Below are 18,476 nucleotides of genomic sequence, written 5' to 3' on the forward strand. Positions count from 1 at the left end.
GCCTATGAAATTCAAAGAATAGATCATATATTTTAAATCAAAATTATTTTAAGATTTTCTTACTGAAAGTTTTATTATGAGAACGAGAGTCTCATATTATCCAAAATGAGACTCTCATATTGGATAATGAGTAATCTTAAATGGGTTAGAAACAAATTTGGTCAATCTAGTTTTGGGTCGGGTTAGATTTTGGTTGACTCATATTTTTACATGGATTTTTTTTTTTTTTTAAAAGCGTGTATTTTTACTTGGCAAGTTATGTAATAAATTACTTGGTGTGAAATACATTACTTTTTATTCACCCATGTCAAAGAAGAGTTCAAGTCAACAAATTGATACGTGCATCAATATTCAATAATAAAATTATACAAATTCTAGCATTGCTAACCAAAACAAAATAGCGCAAATACAAATAAGTCTAGTTAACTATTTGAAAATTTAATATAAAAAATAAACAAGTTCCATTTTCACACAATATTAATATCCCAAAATTGAGAAGCAAATTATAAATACCCCATTGGCTAAGCTAATTTGACAAATAACAAAAACACATAAGAAATTTACAATCTTGAAAACTTATTTCATAATATCTTGAAAAATAATCTAATTGTTGTGTTTAATTTTAGATGCAAGTAAGTTGGCATTATCTAAAAACATTTTTTAATAAAAAATTAATATTTAAAAAAAAAAAAATTTGGATTGGGTGATGGGTCAACTTGTAGTATTTTTAGATAACGCCATTCAAATACAATGACCTCAAATAAAAATTAAAGCCATTATGAAAGATGAATAATTGAGGCATTTTATTTTCTCACTTGGAATAGGGTCAAAAATAGATATTTGAAAGGATTCCTTCCCTGGCAATGGACATATTAAGCCATAACAACTCACCCTTGAGACTCTATCTGAGCAATTAATGGGGACATCATCTATTACATATTACTATTTTAGGAAAGAAATGCCTTTTAATTAAGTCTCCTTCCAACTGCCACTGCCTCCCAATGGATACCGCCAGAACCTGTAAGGTCGAAGAAGAAGGCGACGATGAGGAGGATGTTGAAGAAGAAGGTGGTGATGAACAGGAGGTTGAAGAAGCTGAAGAAGGCGGTGGCGATGAAGAGGAGGTCAAAGAAGAATGGGGCGTTGAAGTTGAGGAAGTTGAAGAAGAAAGGGGTGTTGAAATTGAGGAAGCTGAAGATGAAGGGGGCATTGAAATTGAGGAAGTTGAACAAGAATGCAACGATGAAGAGGAGGTTGAAGATGAAGGCGGCCATGTAATTGAGGAAATTGAATTACACATGTCTGCCTTCATCTTCAACCTCTTCTTCATCGCCACGCTCTTCTACGATTTCCTCAATTTCAATGCCCCCCTTCATCTTCAACTTCCTCAATTTCAACGCCCCCTTCTTCAACCTCCTCTTCATCGCCACCGCCTTCTTTAGCCTCCTCAATTACATGGCCGCCTTCATCTTCAACCTCCTGCACATCACCGTCGACTTCTCTAACCACAAAAAAAATTATTGACACACATTAAACCTCAAGGCCGCCAGTTCCAAAATAACCCCAAATTCAAGCTCCTCCTAGTAAGGTATCTCTTAATTTCTCTTTCTCTTTTTCTCCTATTATAATTCGATTTTAGTCTGCTTGATAAAAATCTGATTTTGGGCGGAGAAAGTAATGAGAGAATTTGTTGTTACTTGACTAGTTTTTTTTTTTTTTTTTCCCAATATTGATGAAATCTAATATTTGCTTTACTCTGCTTGATAACGAATTTGTGGTTACTTGGTCTATTCAAAAGATATTTGCTTTGCTTGAATTGAACCAGGTGTGTATCTTAAGTTATATGGCCTCAATTGTATAGTCCTCACACCTGGGTATGTTTTGTGGCTGTATGGATAATGGGCTTTTGGTTTCATGCCTGACAGAATTTGCGCATCTTTACCATTTGACAGAATTTTCCACTCTGTCCAACTGCCGCTTTATCAAAAAATTTTGTTTGGTGTCATTTAGGGTGATCCTTCCATTATTATGTCAAGAGCACCTGTCACATTCAATCAATTGATTATTATTCAAGTAGTTTTCCTGTTGTTCTATTACTATGCAGATGAACAAGTGGCCGTTCTGGAGTGAGAGACTTTAGTGTTTTCAATCTGGGGTAATTTCAACTTAGGATTTTTTGGGACTGGGTCTAGGACTGAGGTGAGAAACTGAGGGGGACAGAGTAAGCGAGGAAGGAGAGGGGAGTGAATTCCAGAGAGAACACGTGAGGGTCTTTGTGATGTTTATAGAAATTAAACTAATAAAGTAAGATAATTTTTTTTTTTTTTTTTTTAATTTTTAAGTCGGGGGTTCACTTGATCCCCCTGAAGAACAAGAACAATTAACACCACGTCGCCGCCCCTGCATCATGGGGCTGTTTAGTTTGGTATTACCTTCTCTTTTAGTATTTGCTCAAGTTGGTTTGTGAACTGCCATCCTCTAGCTTGAAGAAGTTCTGCATATTGTTCAATTTCACACAATTTGTTTGCCAAATTCTACAAGACTTGTGAGTGAATTCAGTGTGATTTTCTGAATGATTGAGGAACAATATGCATGTGTAGCCTTGTACTCTCAAATTTTGTTTTTATAGTTCTTATATGCTAAGTAATGAGGAGAGAAATTAGTTTCTCCATATTGACACAGCTACCTTTATAGGATTGGTTGCAACATGGTTATCAATGTGTGGTTCTCTATATGAGCTAATACCTTTGCATCTGTTTTAGTTCTAGCCACCAAAAATTGGTAGTGTGAAAAAAGTCTAAACATCCTGATCTATTGCTATTGGTTGTTATCATTTTATTTATTTATTTATTTTTAACTGTTTTCATATTTCAGGCATGATTGCGACATGTATGTTATTAAACACATGTATACTCATTTTCAACACCAATTTACCCTTTTTTGGTAATATATTTCTTGGAAGTAAATTTTATAGTTTTAACATAATTTGTTTAAACTGCTTCTTTATCAACAGTGTCCAATTTTTGTAGGAGAATTGGTTGGAACGTTTGTGATAAAAGTTGGCATCAAATCTAGAGCTTTCAACAAAAAATTAACAACATTCCAAAATTATAGAAAATGCTGGAAAAATTCTACTACATGATTATTTTCGGTCACTCGAATGACAGTAATTTGTATAAAATGATGAATAAGAGATTGTTTATGATTTAGTGAATTGTTGTTGTTTTTTTTTTTTTTAAATAAATTTTCTTTGTCATGAGCTTGTGCTTGACAATTGGACTTGTTTGAGGATGTCAATTCTAATATATATATATATATATATATATATATTAATAGCTTTAATCAAATCTAGAAATATTTTTAATCAAAATTCAATGTCAAATTGGTTCTGACTTTTAATTTGATCTTTACATATTTTTCTTTGACATATGTTTCTCAGATTGTTCGCAGATGTTCAATGCAAGAGAAAATCATAGAAGATTGATCACACATGCAATGACTCAGGGGGTCAAGTGGCCTTGGAGTGATATACTTGTTAAGAAGTTACTGTCTTGCAGTTAGAAACTTTATCTAGTTAGTTTCAGCTATAAAATATTTAGGTTTCTTCTTTTGACAAATAGGGGTAGATGTCTTGAACTAAATTGAGGTGTTTTTAGATTTCTGTAAATGCTAAGGCTAATTAGGCATTTCAACAAAATTTTCAGTTCATTTGATGCGCTAGGGTGGTAATGCAAAATGCAAATCACCTTGATATAATGTGGAAAACTGAAAGATTAATAAATAAAAGAAAAAGAAAAAGAAATCGCCTTGAATTTTGATATGAAAAATGACTAATTACAAAGCTCTTTCCACCTATGTGCTGAAACAATACTTGTGTAAAAGAAGCCCTTATTACATATTATGTATATTTAATCAATAAGTGGTCAAACAAGGAAGACTATAAGAGGTGGAAACAAAACCACCTTCTTTTTGTATCTCCAATTCTCCATCTCAAGCTCCTTTTTTGGAATTAGTCCCTGAATCTCCTTCGATTATTAAAATGCTTTAGGAAGAGGTCAAATATCAGAAGGGTGTTTGGATATAAGATGTAGAAAATGGTATATGAAATGGGATTGCCACTATACATTGACAGAGACCAACATTTGAACCACCGGGACTTCCCCTCCCTCCTTCCCCTCTGCCCCCATCTCCCCCTTACCTAAGAACATCTAATTGTTGAAAATGGGTTAAAGTACACTTGTACTTGAAAAAAAAAAGTTTTAAAAAGCTTTACATAAAATAAAATAAGTTAAAAGTTAAATGAAAAAACTAAACACGTTACAAACGGACTTAAGACATTGGATGGACTTTATGGGTGGTTAATAATGATATGAGTAATATTACAACTACAAACTATTTTACAATATTTTTACAAAATGTTAATGTGGCCAATCTTTTGGACGGTCTAATATAGACCACAAGCTATTTGGACGGTCTAATATTGTACAAAGCACTTTCATATGAGTTATGATAGACGCACTTTTTTTTTTTTTTTTTTTTTTTTTTTTTGTTTCTCACAGGTTGAGAATTTCGTGTTAATTTCCTACAACTGGTATCAGAGCCTAGAGTTAGGTTTGAGTGGGAGCAATGGTAGAGGAAGTAGGAAAGGCATCTGGAATAAAAAAGTTTGATGGCACAGACTTCGCGTATCGGAGGATGCAGATTGAAGATTATCTCTATGGGAGAAAATTGCATTTGCCTCTTTTGGGGACAAAACCTGAGACTATGAAGGCTGAGGAATGGGCTCTTCTTGACAAACAAGTTCTGGGAGTTATCAGGTTAAATTTGTCTAGGTCCGTTGTACATAATATTGTAAAGGAGAAAACCACAGCAGATCTGATAAAGGCCTTGTCTGGTATGTATGAAAAGCCGTCAGCAAACAACAAGGTGCATTTGATGAAGAAACTGTTCAATCTGAAAATGGCAGAAAATGCATCAGTAGCACAACATCTGAACGAATTTAACACCATCATAAATCAATTGTCGTCTGTAGAAATTGATTTTGATGATAAGATTCGTGCACTGATCATTTTGGCTTCTTTGCCAAATAGTTGGGAGGCAATGAGGATGGCAGCAAGCAATTCTACATGAAAGGAAAAGTTGAAGTATAATGACATACAAGATTTAATTCTGGCTAAGGAGATTCGTAGAAGAGATGCAGGTAAAACCTTAGGATCTGGTTCTACTCTAAACCTTGAGGCAAGAGGTAAAGGTAATGACAAAAATTCAAATTGAGGCAAATCAAAATCTAGAAATTCTAACTGGAACAAAAGTAAATCTAGATAAGGCCAACAAGTACAATGCTGGAATTGTGGGAAAACAGGTCATTTTAAGAGACAATGCAAAAGTCCTAAGAAGAAGAATGAAGATGACTCTACTAATGCTGTAATAGAAGAGGTACAGGATGCTTTACTTCTTGCAGTAGACAGTCCACTTGATGAATGGGTTTTGGACTCAGGAGCTTCATTTCATACCACTCCACGTCGAGAAATCATACAAAATTATGTTACATGTGATTTTGGTTAAGGTGTATTTGGTTGATGTTGTGGGTATGGGAGACGTCCGAATATTGTTACCCAATGGGTCTATTTGGTTACTGGAGAAGGTTCGACATATTCTTGACCTAAGGAGGAATCTAATTTATGTTGGACAACTTGATGATGAAAGACATGCAATACAATTTGTTGGTAGTACTTGGAAGGTTACAAAGTGAGCTAGGGTATTGGCTCGTAGAAAGAAGACTGGTACTTTATATATGACCTCAAGTCCAAGAGACACAATTACAGTTGCTGATGCAAGTACTGATACAAGCCTATGGCACCGCAGACTTGGTCACATGAGTGAGAAAGGGATGAAGATACTGCTGTCAAAAGGAAAACTACCAGAATTGAAGTCTATTGATTTTGACATATGTGAAAGCTGTATCTTAGGAAAGCAGAAAAATGTAAGCTTCTTGAAAATTGGCAAGACACCAAAAGTTGAAAAATTGGAGTTAGTACACACTGATTTGAGGGGGCCTTCTTCGGTTGCATCCCTTGTAGGTTCAAGGTATTACATTGCTTTCATTAATAACTCAAGTAGAAAGATATGAGTTTATTTTTTGAAAAATAAATCTAATGTATTTGAAACTTTTAAGAAATGGAATGTTATGGTTAAGACAGAAACATGTTTGAAAGTAAAATGTTTGAGGTTAGATAATGGAGGAGAGTACATAGATAGAGGGTTCATTGAGTATTATGCTACACAAGGAATTAGGATGAAGAAGATCATTCCTGCGACACCACAGCAGAATGGTGTGGCTGAGCGCATGAACAGAACTCTCAATGAGTGTGCTAGGAGTATGAGGTTGCATGTTGGACTATCAAAAACTTTCTAGACTGATGTTATTAGCATTGTAACTTACCTGATAAACCAAGGACCATCAGTTCCCATGGAGTTCAAACTTCCTGAGGAGGTTTGGAGCGGTAAAGAGATAAAGTTTTCATATTTAAAAGTTTTTGGTTGTGTTTCTTATGTTCATATTGATTCTGATACTCGTAGTAAATTTGATGCAAAGTCTAAAATATGTTTTTTCATTGGCTATGGTGATGAGAAATTTGGCTATAGGTTTTGGGATGAACAAAACAGGAAAATCATTAGAAGTAGAAATGTGATATTTAATGAACAAGTTATGTACAAGGACAGGTCAACTGTAGTGTCAGATGTTACAGAGATAGATCGAAAGAAAATTGAGTTTGCCAACTTAGATGAATTGACTGAAAGTATTGTTCAGAAAAGGGGTGAAAAAGATAAGGAGAATGTAAATTCACAGGTAGATCAGAGTACACCTGTAGCTAAAGTCCGTAGATCTTCTAGGAACATTAGACCTCCACAGCGTTATTCACCTGCTCTAAATTATCTCCAATTGATTGATGGTGGTGAGCCAGAGTGTTATGATGAAGCATTGCAAGATGAGAATTCAAGCAAGTGGGAGTTAGCCATAAAGGATGAGATGGATTCCTTGTTGGGGAATCAGACATGGGAACTGACTGAATTGCCAATAGGAAAAAAGGCTTTGCACAACAAATGGGTATATAGAATAAAGAATAACCGTGATGGTAGCAAATGTTACAAGGACAGATTAGTTGTTAAAGGGTTCCAACAGAAGGAGGGCATTGACTACACAGAGACATTTTCTCCAATTGTGAAGATGTCAACAATTAGACTGGTACTAGGAATAGTGGTTGCAGAAAATTTACATCTTAAGCAATTAGATGTGAAAATGGCATTTCTTCATGGTGACTTGGAGGAAAACCTTTACATGATTCAGTCAGAAGAGTTCATTGTTTAGGGACAAGAGAATCTAGTTTGCAAACTGAGAAAGAGTTTATATGGCCTAAAACAAGCTCCTAGACAGTGGTACAAGAAATTTGACAGTTTTATGCATAGAATTAGGTTCAAGAGATGTGAAGCTGATCATTGTTGTTATGTTAAGTCTTTTGACAATTCTTACATCATATTACTATTGTATGTGGATGATATGCTTATTGTAGGGTCTAGCATTGAGGAGATTAATAATCTGAAGAAGAAATTGTCCAAACAGTTTGCAATGAAGGATTTGGGAGCTACAAAGCAAATCCTTGGTATGAGAATCATTAGAGAAAAAGCTAATGGTACATTGAAGCTTTCATAGTTAAAGTATGTGAAGAAAGTTCTCAGCAAATTCAACATGAATGAAGCTAAACCAGTGAACACACCCTTGGGTAGTCATTTCAAACTAAATAAAGAACAGTCACCAAAAACAGAAGAAGAAAGAGAATATATGAGCAAGGTGCCCTATTCCTCAGCTATTGACAGCTTGATGTATGTTATGGTGTGTACAAGGCCAGACATTACACATGCAGTGGGAGTTGTGAGCAAATTCATGAGTAGGCCAGGAAAACAGCATTGGGAGGCAGTCAAGTGGATTCTGAGATATCTAAGGGGTTCATCAGATACATGTTTTTACTTCACAGGTGCAAATTTGAAACTGCAGGGTTATGTGGATGCTAATTTTGCTGGTGATATTGATAGTAGAAAGAGTACTACTGGGTTTGTATTTACTCTGAGTGGTACAACTATATCATAGGCTTCAAATCTACAAAAGATTGTTACTTTGTCTACTATAGAAGCTGAATATGTTGCAGCAACTGAGGTTGGAAAGGAGATGATTTGGCTACAGGTTTTTTAGATGAATTGGGTAAGAAGTAGGAGATGGGCATTCTACACAGTGATAGTTAGAGTGTAATTTTTCTTGCTAAAAATTCGGCTTTTCATTCAAAGTCGAAGCATATATAGAAAAAATACAACTTTATCCATTACCTTGTTGAAGATAAGTTGGTAATACTTGAGAAGATTTGTGGATCTAAGAACCCAACAGACATATTGACTAAGGGTGTCACTATTGAGAAGCTGAAGTTGTGTGTAGTTTTAGTTGGCCTTCTAGCTTGAGGACAGGAGGATGAGTTACAGGGATAAGGGATTGTTTTTTGGAGGATAGCGGCTGATGTTGGTGATTGAACTAGTCTCCAAGTGGAAGATTTGTTTGGGCTTTGTAGAGCCTAGTTATGTTTGATCTGGTTTGACGACCCGACCTGACCCGACCCGACTTGAATAATGTTGTGTGGTTTTTAATGGAAGATTTTCTGAGGCTTAGTCCATGGAGCGGAGGCTTGGGCGGCCTGTTTTGTAGCTCATTGTAAATCCTGTGCGCAAGATGTAAAAACTGTTTTTGGTGATTAGGGTCGTTTGTTGTTGTTGTTGTCGTCTTTTGAGAGACTAAAACACTGTAGCCGCACTTTGTATTTTTTTTCCTTGATAATAGTAAAATCTCTGCAACTCCGTGGATGTAAGCAAATTGCCAAATCACGTAAATATTATCTTGTCCGTGTGATTGTTTTTCTTTGGCGTGTGTTTTCTCTATTTTTTTGTTTCTCACAAGTTGAAAATTTCGGGTTAATTCCCTATAGATAGCTACAGTTCTTGCACTACCAAACTTTAGGAAATCTTTTATTGTGGAGTGCAATGTTTCACACTTGGGAATAGGGGCTGCTCTTAGTAAGAAAGGAAGGCCAATGTAGTTTTTTAGTGAGAGTATGTGGTTTACTCTAATAATCAAGTATTGAGATATTGAAATCACAGAAAAAGCTTAATTTTTCAATCAAGAGTGGGTTTCTTTCAGTAAAGAGTTTATTTTCTAAACAAAACACAAGATTGGTGACTTCAATTACTGTAGGTTATTATGAAATTTTAGATTTGAATATTCTTGAGCTCTTTAAGCCTATAAATTTCTTTTTGACTGTCCTAAATTTCTAGACAAAACACAAGAATATTCTTGAGCACTTTGAGCTTGTTTGTTCCTGGAATTCCTTTGTAAGTTTTTTTTAACGTAGATCTGAACTCTCCTCAGTCCTCACCACATTGCCTTCCTAACCCTATTTTCCTTGTGTGAAAAAGAACATGTACAATTTATCTTTGTCCGTACATATTAAGGGATTTCAAGATATCTTAACTGTTATAAATTTTATTTGATGCGTTTTCTTTTTAAATTCTAGAAATTCTAGAGAATGTAAGGTGAATAGTTTTTCATTGGGTGACCGAATGTCCCTTCCTTCTAGTACCATCGTAGACCAATGGGCTCAAAAAAAAAAAGATTGTTTAGGACCAGCGACATTACCGTCTTGTTACAAATTGGAGTCGAGCATTTATTTGTGGACGTTGTGTACGGAAAAAAGTGTGAAACAGTATTTTTCTCTTGCCCCTAATGATTAGCAGCATTGTTATTAGTGTACAATTTAGAAAAGAATAATAATTAAAAATCAACGACAGCCATTTATATAGCTTTTTAACTACTCAGAAAACATGAGAACGATTTGAATTCAGGTATTAACTTACTAACGCTCTGTTTGTTTCAGCATTAACATTTTCTGAAAAATTGCTCATTTTTCAAAGAGCATTTTCTAGAAAACTGTCTCAGTTTCCAGTGTTTGGTAACGACTTTGAAAATGAGCTTGAGAATGTTTTCTAGTGTTTGGTATGCAATTTTTTTAAAAATATTTCTTTTATAATTTAAAACATGTATATTATGTAAACTAACTAATGTAATCATTACAAATAAAAAAACCAAGAATGAATTTGGTTTTCATACTAAAATTTTGACAATAGATACAATCAAAATTAATTAGTTGTCAAATTTTTAAGATCTCTACCACTCATTTTGCTCATATATATAGACAGTAATGTACGTACACACACACATATATCAACCATTTGTCGATATATATATATATATAAATTTGACAGGGGAATACATTTTCAATACGTATAAATAACAATAACTTTTAATTGTCTACTCTTTTTGTTGGTATGCTAATTATCTACTGTAAGGACTCAATTTGTAACGACCCCAAAAATGGTATTGGGTTCGTACGTTAAGGGTCCAAACAATATAATTTGTAGAGCGTGGGCTTGAAATGTTAGGCCTTGGTCACCGGACGGTGGTTAATCATGATACTCATACAGAGGTGACCCATGTTTGCTCGAGAAGTCTTTCTCCTCGGCATGGCCTGGGAGGCTCTGGTTCTTGGCCTTTTTTCCTAGCCTCCTTTTCTGGATTGCTTACTTCTCTTTTTATATTAGCCTTTACTTTTCCTCCAACGTCCACGTGTAGGTTCAGCTTTCCAAAGCTGATACTTGTCCCATCAGCCCATACCCAAAGTGGTTGGGGGTGGTTGTAAAAGTTGAAAAGTATTGCTTTATCTGGCGCAGAGTATTTAATTGCAGTAATGGCAGCCTTTCCTTTGTCCTTTGTCGCCATATTGTCCAGGGGTCCTTTTTCCATCAATGTGGAGGTGTTCAACTTTTCCTTAAACTGTTTCTATGCCGTCCCTGCACTTTTTTTCAGGAGCGAGTGGGGATGCCGAGAATAGAATCATCATCGGCTATATCTCTAGGCCATTTAGACTTTCATTGTATGTTCTCGGCTATATCCCTCCTCGGCTCGGGCCTTGAGCCCTAAAACAAAGTGGGCCGGAGTCACAAGTTCTCTGACCCCACATCTACTATGGTCAACCACAAGTCTCCAATATTATTCTAAATTATGTATTTACATAATGTACTGTATAATATATTATCACTACATAGTATCTGCTAACAAAAAAAAAAATATTTGCCAACAAATGCAATTCTCTTAAATAATTATCATTCATTATATAATAATATTATTAGTTCACGGTAAAGATTGTTCCTTGTAAAAGCAATTTAGAGCAATATAGGTACTATGTTTAAAATTTTCATCTTTTACTTCATTCTTTATTTCTTTTTCTTCTTCTTTTTATTTTATTTTTTATTTTTTTGCACTTTATATACAAAAAAGAAGTAACTTTTGCTTGGAATACATCAAACCGAAAATTTCTTAGAGAAAAAAGAAAATCGAGCTTGAAATTCAAAGCAAAGAATTGGGATTTTGGTAGAGAGGAATGAAATAATTACCACTGCAAATTTGTTTTCCTTTCCAAGTCGAAGCTATTGACCGATCAATGAAGGAAAAAAAAATCTAATTAGAGAATTGCATTACAGAGGGGAAGAGAAACATGGAGAAAAGAGAGAAGAGAGACAGAGAAAGAGATCTATGGGAAAGGAGAGAATAGAGTTAGTGACAATGAGGGTGTGAGGAGAGAAAAAGCAAAGGGAAGAGAGAAAAAGTAAGAAAACTTACCATGAGAGAAAGAAGGTGTCAAAAAATTATGTTTCCCACGGCTATAGACGAAGATAATATTTATAGGAGATGCAACGCGTGAGAGAGAGATTGTTTTCCAAAATTTTTTTTTGGAAAACAACCTATAGAAAATAAACCTTATTTTTATTAGAGTTTTCTGTTGACCAAAGATAGTTTTCCATTGACCAGGTTTTTTTTTGTGCTACCAAACACTAGAAAATGTGGAAAACTATCTTTACAGAAAGTTTTCCAGCGAAACAAACAGAAGTGTAACTTGCTCTGCCACAGTGGAAACTTATTTTATTTATTTAGATAGTTTAGTACAGCAAGGTGTTGCCATAACATCAACATGGCATCTTACGAGAGTATGATCCACGAACAAGAAAGTAAGACACTTTTAATATACATGTTCAGTTTCCGAGAGGTCTACAATGCTCACTGCGAGTACATTAAATTACATTTTCTTTATTATATTACAATGATGAGATAGATTCAAATCTAAATTTTCCCCAATAAGAAAACTTGACAGTGCCATTATACTACAAGCTTCCTGACATCCTAATTAACATGAAACTTGGGACCTATATACATGTACAGGACCGAAAAAGAGTGTCTGTACTATTTTGATGCAACCACAATCTTCTTAATTACCATTGAAACTAATGCTGTATAGACAGGTCAAACATCTGCAAATAAAAACAATAGATACTCCAAGTGGACATTATTCTTAATCTAGCTTCTGGCATGATTCATCTTCCGGTGAGTTCTGTGAAAGAAGAACGTTTGCTTTCAGAGAGAGAGTTTCCGGAGTCCCCTTTGAATGAAGGAGGCTTGGCTGGCCACACGAAAGCTGGTATTTCAGTGGGCACAAGTGGTGGAGGTGCTTCTCCTGTAAGTACCTGTAAAACTGTTTTCATGGAGGGTCTTTGGTGTGGATTTGGATGACAACAGAGCAATGCCAAAATAAGCATGCACGACATTCTTTCCTCATCAAATTCCATGTTCAGTCGTGAATCAACAGCATCAAGGATCCTTCCATTCCTGTGAAGTTCCCATAGCCAATACACAATGCTGCTGTTGTAGTTGTTCTCTTCAATCTGATTTCCAGGCTTCCTTCCACAGAGAACTTCTAGTACAAGAACACCAAATGAATAGACATCTGTTTCAACAGTTGCCCTACTAATATGAAAAGTTTCTGGAGCCATATATCCTGGTGTTCCTGCCATCTCTATTGTTGAATGGTGAGTTTTTCCCCTCTGTTGAATGGTACGAGCTAGTCCGAAATCTCCGAGCTTTGCATTGTACTCTGAGTCTAACATTATATTGCTGGCTTTTATGTCTCGATGAAGCACCCTGTTTTCACATCCATTATGAAGATAATCCAGTGCCTCAGCTACCCCATGAATTATGATGTGCCTTTTCTCCCAGGTGAGTGTTGGTTCCTCCATGCCTAGTTTCTCATTGCCAAATATAAACTTGTCAAGGCTACCGTTCGGCATGAACTCATAAACTAGAAGGAGCTCACGCCTTTCATAGCACCATCCGATCAATCTCACAAGATTCTTGTGATAGAGGCTGCCAATTGTTGTGACTTCTGCTATAAATTCTTGCTTGCCTTGACTAGAATTCTTTGAGATTCTCTTGACAGCTACCTCCTTATTTGCCAAGAGTCCCTTGTAGACTGTTCCAAAGCCGCCTTTTCCAAGCTTGTTTTTGGGATTGAAGTTGCCTGTTGCTTTTCTCAGCTCCTTTAGTAGGAATTTCTGTGGAGCTGTAGAGGACCCTCTGATCTGGTCTTCTAGCCCTGGATATGGATCCTCTGCATATAGAGCCTGTTTCCTCCGCCAATACAAGCAAAAGACAATCCCACTTAGCACAAGCACTACTGCAGCGGGAGCTGTGATCCATAACCACAACAACTTTAAATCATTATCACCACCACCGCCAAAACCACTATCACCAATATCTGAACCATTGAATTCCCATGACCATATGCAGTTGAGTTCAGTGTCATTTCCTGTTGAAGCTGAGAATCCCACATAAACCTCCTCTGGAAGATGTTCAGAGAGATTAAGCGGCCAAGAAAATACATCCTTGGAAGAAACACGCAGAGTCATATTTTTGCCATCATACTGAACCGTTGCCGTTATATTGGAAGAAGAAGAAAGATTGATACCAAGGTTGGTTAAAGGGACTTGCGGTTCTGAGTAGATGGTATTTACATCCAGGCCAACATGGTTATCATCCAAATCTTCTTGGTAGCTCTTTCTCGTGTCAAATTCAACTGCCACCACATTAGCTTGAGAGGATCCATTCGTGCTTGCGTTTACAATCCCAAGCCATTGTCCGTCGCTGTTCTGTGGAGGTGTGGTATCTGCAGCTAATATGAAGCTCAAGCCTTCGCCTCCTGGAGATGTCTTAGGACTGATATTAAGTACAAAGGTGGTACTGAAATTTGCTGTCACACCTTTGGTCTTGTCCCATAATCTGAATGTATTGTTGTAAAAGACACGCCCAGAATAATTTGGAATAGCTCCCGTAACATCTGGTGTAACTTGAATAGCACCGAACTCAATATGTGAATACTTCGACATAATCAGTTGACCAGAACCACTTTCAGGGTAGATTGTGTCGAACAACGTATAATTAAAACTAAGACACCGTACTCGAGTAAGAGTTCCACCCAAGAGGAACACCAGAAAAAGGGACTTAACAACCTGTGAGAAACACATTCTACTCACAGAATACACAGATATGGTCTTAATCTACGGAAAAGGCAGAAGGGTCTTAATACAGGTATTAGGATTAATTTCAATTTCTGGTAAGGTCCAATAATGATCAAGATGAATGAAAGCAAACTTTAGATTTTATGGAAGACAATTGTTGTTCTCGTACAAATATGAAAGGTTTTTTAGGTTCTAGACTATCAGACTTTTAGAAGAGAGAAATTTCCCTGAACTTTCTACGATCGATAATAATATTTTATTGTTGTTCAACTTCGAATGGTAGAATATCATATGCCTACTCAAGTCTCAAATAACATGGAATCATGGAAGTGGTCACAATAATACTATGAAGGGGTGGGTAATGGTTAATCTTGATTTAGATTTAAAATAATATAATTTTAAGATTCAAATAGCTTAAAACAATTCAGATCTTAAGTAAAATTTTAAATTTGTAGGATCTTTAAGATACCTATTTAAATTGTGGGATTTTGCAGGATTATGATATTTCTTACAATTTCATCAATGTTTAAAATTACTAAAATTTAAATTGTTTGTATCTTGTTCTACATTTATAATTTATAAAGGATTTAAGAGAGGTGCTACGTCTACAATATTTTCACAACAAATCATAAGTGGTTAGTTGTTATGAGTTCAAATTTGAATTTAACACTAAAATTACTTTTTTACTCTAACAATAACAACAAGTAACAACCTACCATTTAGGATTTATTGTGAAAATAGTCATTTTCTTACTTCATTTTTTATAATAGGATCAGAGTTTGAAATTACAAAAATTATAAATGAATTTTCTTGCGAATGAAACAAACTAAAAGAAGCATTTTCTAACTCATTTTCAAGTTGCAATCAAACATGTATAGAACAAAAAAGTAAAAACAATAATAAGTGGCCCTTTTGTTAGCTTGCAATTTTTAATCAGTAGTAATGATCGGAGTTTGAAATTAAAAAAATTATAAATGAATTTTCATGCGAATGAAGCAAACTTAAAAAAAAAAAAAAAAAAAAAAAAAAAAAAAAAAAAAAAAAATTTTCTAACTCATTTTCAAGTTGCAATCAAACATAGAACAAAAAAGTAAAAACAATAATAATAAGTGGCCCTTTTGTTAACTTGCAATTTTTAATCATAAGTGGCCCTTTAGTTTGAAACTTTGAATAATATTCTGTTTTCTCTCTCATCTACAAATTCCAATTTTGTTTTTTATAGGCACCTTATTTAGAATTTTTATTTAGAAAATTTTCTCATCCTGGGCACTATTACTAGTTTGAATATAATATAGATCAAATTGAAGTAGTCTAGTTATTTTTCTTTAGTATATGGTCTCTCACAGTTCAATGTGGCATGCACGTCATTTTTCTATGAGCCTATGAGTATTAAGTACATCTAAAAAATAAGAAGACTATAAAATTTATAATTTATTGTTATTGTTATTGTTATTTTATTTTTGGATAGGATATTGTAATTTGGACACGGCTCTCCTCTGACCGAATCAACAACGAAACTATATGATAGCAATGTCAACAGAGTTGGTCAAGCTATCATCAAATTTTAAAGCAGAGTAACATGACCAATATACCCAGGAAGAACGAGTCCTTTTCGTTGTCTACAAATTTTATTTGTCTTCTATGTGCAATTAAATCCATATCATTACCTCAAGTATACTCAATAATATAAATATATATATATATATATATATCTATATTTCTTTTATCTAGAAAATGATTGAATTCTAAATAATTCCATGGAGCCAGCTAAACTGTTGAAAGCTGGATGGATTTGATTTAATGGAACAGCAAACATTCTAATAATAAATAAATAAAAAGTCAGCTATGAAGAATTTCTTTAAGTGATTCCAGGCCGGCTCAATAAATTTAGGGGCCTTAGGCGAAATTTTTAAATGGAGCCTTTTATTATATTTAATTATAAATTCATATATATTTTTCAATTCAAATTTATTTTTCTTGCTTTTTGAGAGGCAAAATTACTAATTAAATTTTTGCATTCAAGTTCCGCTAACATTTCCTTTTTAATTGGTAATATGGTTAATCCACTTAATTTTTCTTGTGACATAGTTGATCTTAAATAGGATTTTATTAATTTTAATTTTGAAAAACTTATTTATGCGGAAGCAACTGTAACAGGTATAGTTAGTAATATTCTGAAAGTAATACATGCATTTGGAAAATATTCTAGCCTCTTTATATAATTTAGTACATTAATTAGAGAGTTTTCATTTATTTGCAAAACTTCTTTTAAAACTTTTAGTTCTGAAAATAAATCTAAACCATCAATATTGGAATAAGTTTCATGTGTGAGAAAATATTCAAGATTAAGACAACTTTTTTTCAAACTATACAATTTTTTGATGGAATATTATATAATATATTATTACTATTTGGGGGCCTCTTTATCAGTGGGGGCCTTAGGCCACTGCCTAAGTGGCCTATAGCTTCAGCTGGCCCTGTTCAAAACAAATACTCCATAGAAAAAATAAATCAACATTAATAAAATATTAAGAGTATAGCAATATACCTGTGAATATATAGACCTAACTCAAACTCAACAGAAATTCTAAGTTTCAAATTGAAAGAGACTGGTACCACCAAAAAAAAAAAATGATGGGAGGCCTGCTTAAAAGCATGTTTTTTTATATTATATTATATATATACTTTTTTTTTTCTAGAATTCTATTAGGCTTCTGACTCAGATTCCGCAAAGTATTGGGTTGTTTTATTTTTATCAATACTAAGTAGAACCCATTAGTTTTATATAAGAGTTGTAGTAGGATTGTAAGTCCGTTAGTATTAGGGGTAAGAAAAGCTGTCGTGAGAATTGAAAAAAGAATGACAAACTAGTACATGTATAATACAATAAATAGAAAACTTATGTGCTGTTTGCAGGGGCGGCTTGATGTATTTGGGGGCCTAAGGCAAAAATTGATTATCTTGTTTTAGATACAAAATTACTACTAATTAACATAAACTACGTAAATTTTTTTTCTTTTTTTAGAAATTTTATAAACAAAAAAAATTTGACAAAATTTTTCATACTTGTTGATATGGTAGATTGATAATAGTAAGTAAAAGAGTGGTGTTAGTGGTGGACTTAGATGAGAACTAGTAAAAGTTTGCTAACTAAACTTATTATTATTCTTATTTTTTTTAGAAGTACAATATTCACAATATTTTTTTACAACAAATCCTAGGTTTTAAGTTGCTTTTCTTTTTTTTTTTTTCTCTCTTTGAAAATATCACTATAATTATTTTTTTGCCATCAATAACAGGTTGTAACAACCTGCTACTTAGCATGATTGTAAAAGTGTTGTAAAAAATATTGTGGACGTTGCATTTTTCTCTATTTTTTATTTGTTTTTCATTTGGAAAAAAAATATTATTTTATTTATTGATTATAAATAACCCTATTGGTTAAAATTTGGGGGCCTTTTTTTTACTTGAGACCTTAGGCAACCGCATTTTTTGCTCCACTATTCAGCCGGCACTGAGTGATTCAAACATAACGCGTGGATTCTAGTTAGGTTCAGTTGGTAAAATCTCTTATAACTAAATAAAAGATGAGGTTTGATCCCCGTTTACATAAAAAAATTAATTGATATCTTGGTCGGATGATAAAGAACAGTTATCAAAAGCAGACGTCATAAATTAAAACTAAAAAAATAAATAATTCAAACATGCAAAGCATAGGTAAGGAATATAAAGATATTCCATATGAATTAGGCCAACTAACAAATCTCTCAAACTTATAATTTATTTATATAGTCGTTCATCTGGAAAATGTGGTATTGAGAATTTTTTATTTTTTTTTATTTTTTTTTTATGCTCTGAGATAAAACTTTACTCTAACCTAATTTGAGTGTATATGAGTGTGAAGTTCTCTCTTAGAAACTTAAACTTTGGCCCTTTCCTCCTACACCCTACAAACATATATACTTGTGAAGTAATTA

The 18,476-nt window shown here is 34.1% G+C and overlaps 3 protein-coding genes across 4 annotated transcripts; 2 read left to right on the forward strand and 1 right to left on the reverse strand.

Annotated features, from left to right (window-relative positions):
• The first annotated feature begins 797 nt into the window (after nucleotides 1-797).
• On the forward strand, nucleotides 798-3,697 carry LOC115953744 (histone H3.v1-like). 2 transcript variants are annotated; one of them, XM_031071511.1, is made up of 2 exons: nucleotides 798-1,588; nucleotides 3,440-3,697. In XM_031071511.1, the coding sequence occupies exon 1, from the start codon at nucleotides 1,002-1,004 to the stop codon at nucleotides 1,440-1,442; it is 441 nt and encodes a 146-aa protein (XP_030927371.1). In that variant the 5' UTR covers nucleotides 798-1,001; the 3' UTR covers nucleotides 1,443-1,588; nucleotides 3,440-3,697. The 2 variants fall into 2 exon arrangements, with proteins under 2 accessions (XP_030927371.1, XP_030927372.1); XM_031071512.1 differs by having other exon boundaries at nucleotides 3,451-3,697.
• Nucleotides 3,698-4,959: 1,262 nt separating this feature from the next.
• LOC115951773 lies at nucleotides 4,960-7,369 on the forward strand. Its single transcript, XM_031068920.1, has 5 exons — nucleotides 4,960-5,097; nucleotides 5,179-5,251; nucleotides 5,363-5,436; nucleotides 6,812-6,956; nucleotides 7,083-7,369. The coding sequence occupies exons 1-5, from the start codon at nucleotides 4,960-4,962 to the stop codon at nucleotides 7,367-7,369; spliced, it is 717 nt and encodes a 238-aa protein (XP_030924780.1).
• A 5,153-nt stretch (nucleotides 7,370-12,522) lies between these two features.
• On the reverse strand, nucleotides 12,523-14,525 carry LOC115952276 (probable L-type lectin-domain containing receptor kinase S.5). Its single transcript, XM_031069372.1, has one exon. The coding sequence runs from the start codon at nucleotides 14,503-14,505 to the stop codon at nucleotides 12,523-12,525; it is 1,983 nt and encodes a 660-aa protein (XP_030925232.1). The 5' UTR covers nucleotides 14,506-14,525.
• Between the last annotated feature and the right edge of the window lie 3,951 nt (nucleotides 14,526-18,476).

This window comes from Quercus lobata, chromosome 7, assembly GCF_001633185.2.
Source record: "Quercus lobata isolate SW786 chromosome 7, ValleyOak3.0 Primary Assembly, whole genome shotgun sequence".
NCBI lineage: Eukaryota > Viridiplantae > Streptophyta > Magnoliopsida > Fagales > Fagaceae > Quercus > Quercus lobata.

Excerpts from the sequence above, each read along its gene's own strand:
- LOC115952276 (XM_031069372.1), bottom strand. The coding sequence starts at position 14,505 with ATGTGTTTCTCACAGGTTGTTAAGTCCCTTTTTCTGGTGTTCCTCTTG.
- LOC115951773 (XM_031068920.1), top strand. The coding sequence starts at position 4,960 with ATGGCAGAAAATGCATCAGTAGCACAACATCTGAACGAATTTAACACC. Across the intron at positions 5,098-5,178 it reads CTTTGCCAAATAGTTGGGAG|GAGATTCGTAGAAGAGATGC; the intron begins GCAATGAGGATG and ends ATTCTGGCTAAG. Across the intron at positions 6,957-7,082 it reads TCTCCAATTGATTGATGGTG|GAAAAAAGGCTTTGCACAAC; the intron begins GTGAGCCAGAGT and ends AATTGCCAATAG.
- LOC115953744 (XM_031071511.1), top strand. The coding sequence starts at position 1,002 with ATGGATACCGCCAGAACCTGTAAGGTCGAAGAAGAAGGCGACGATGAG.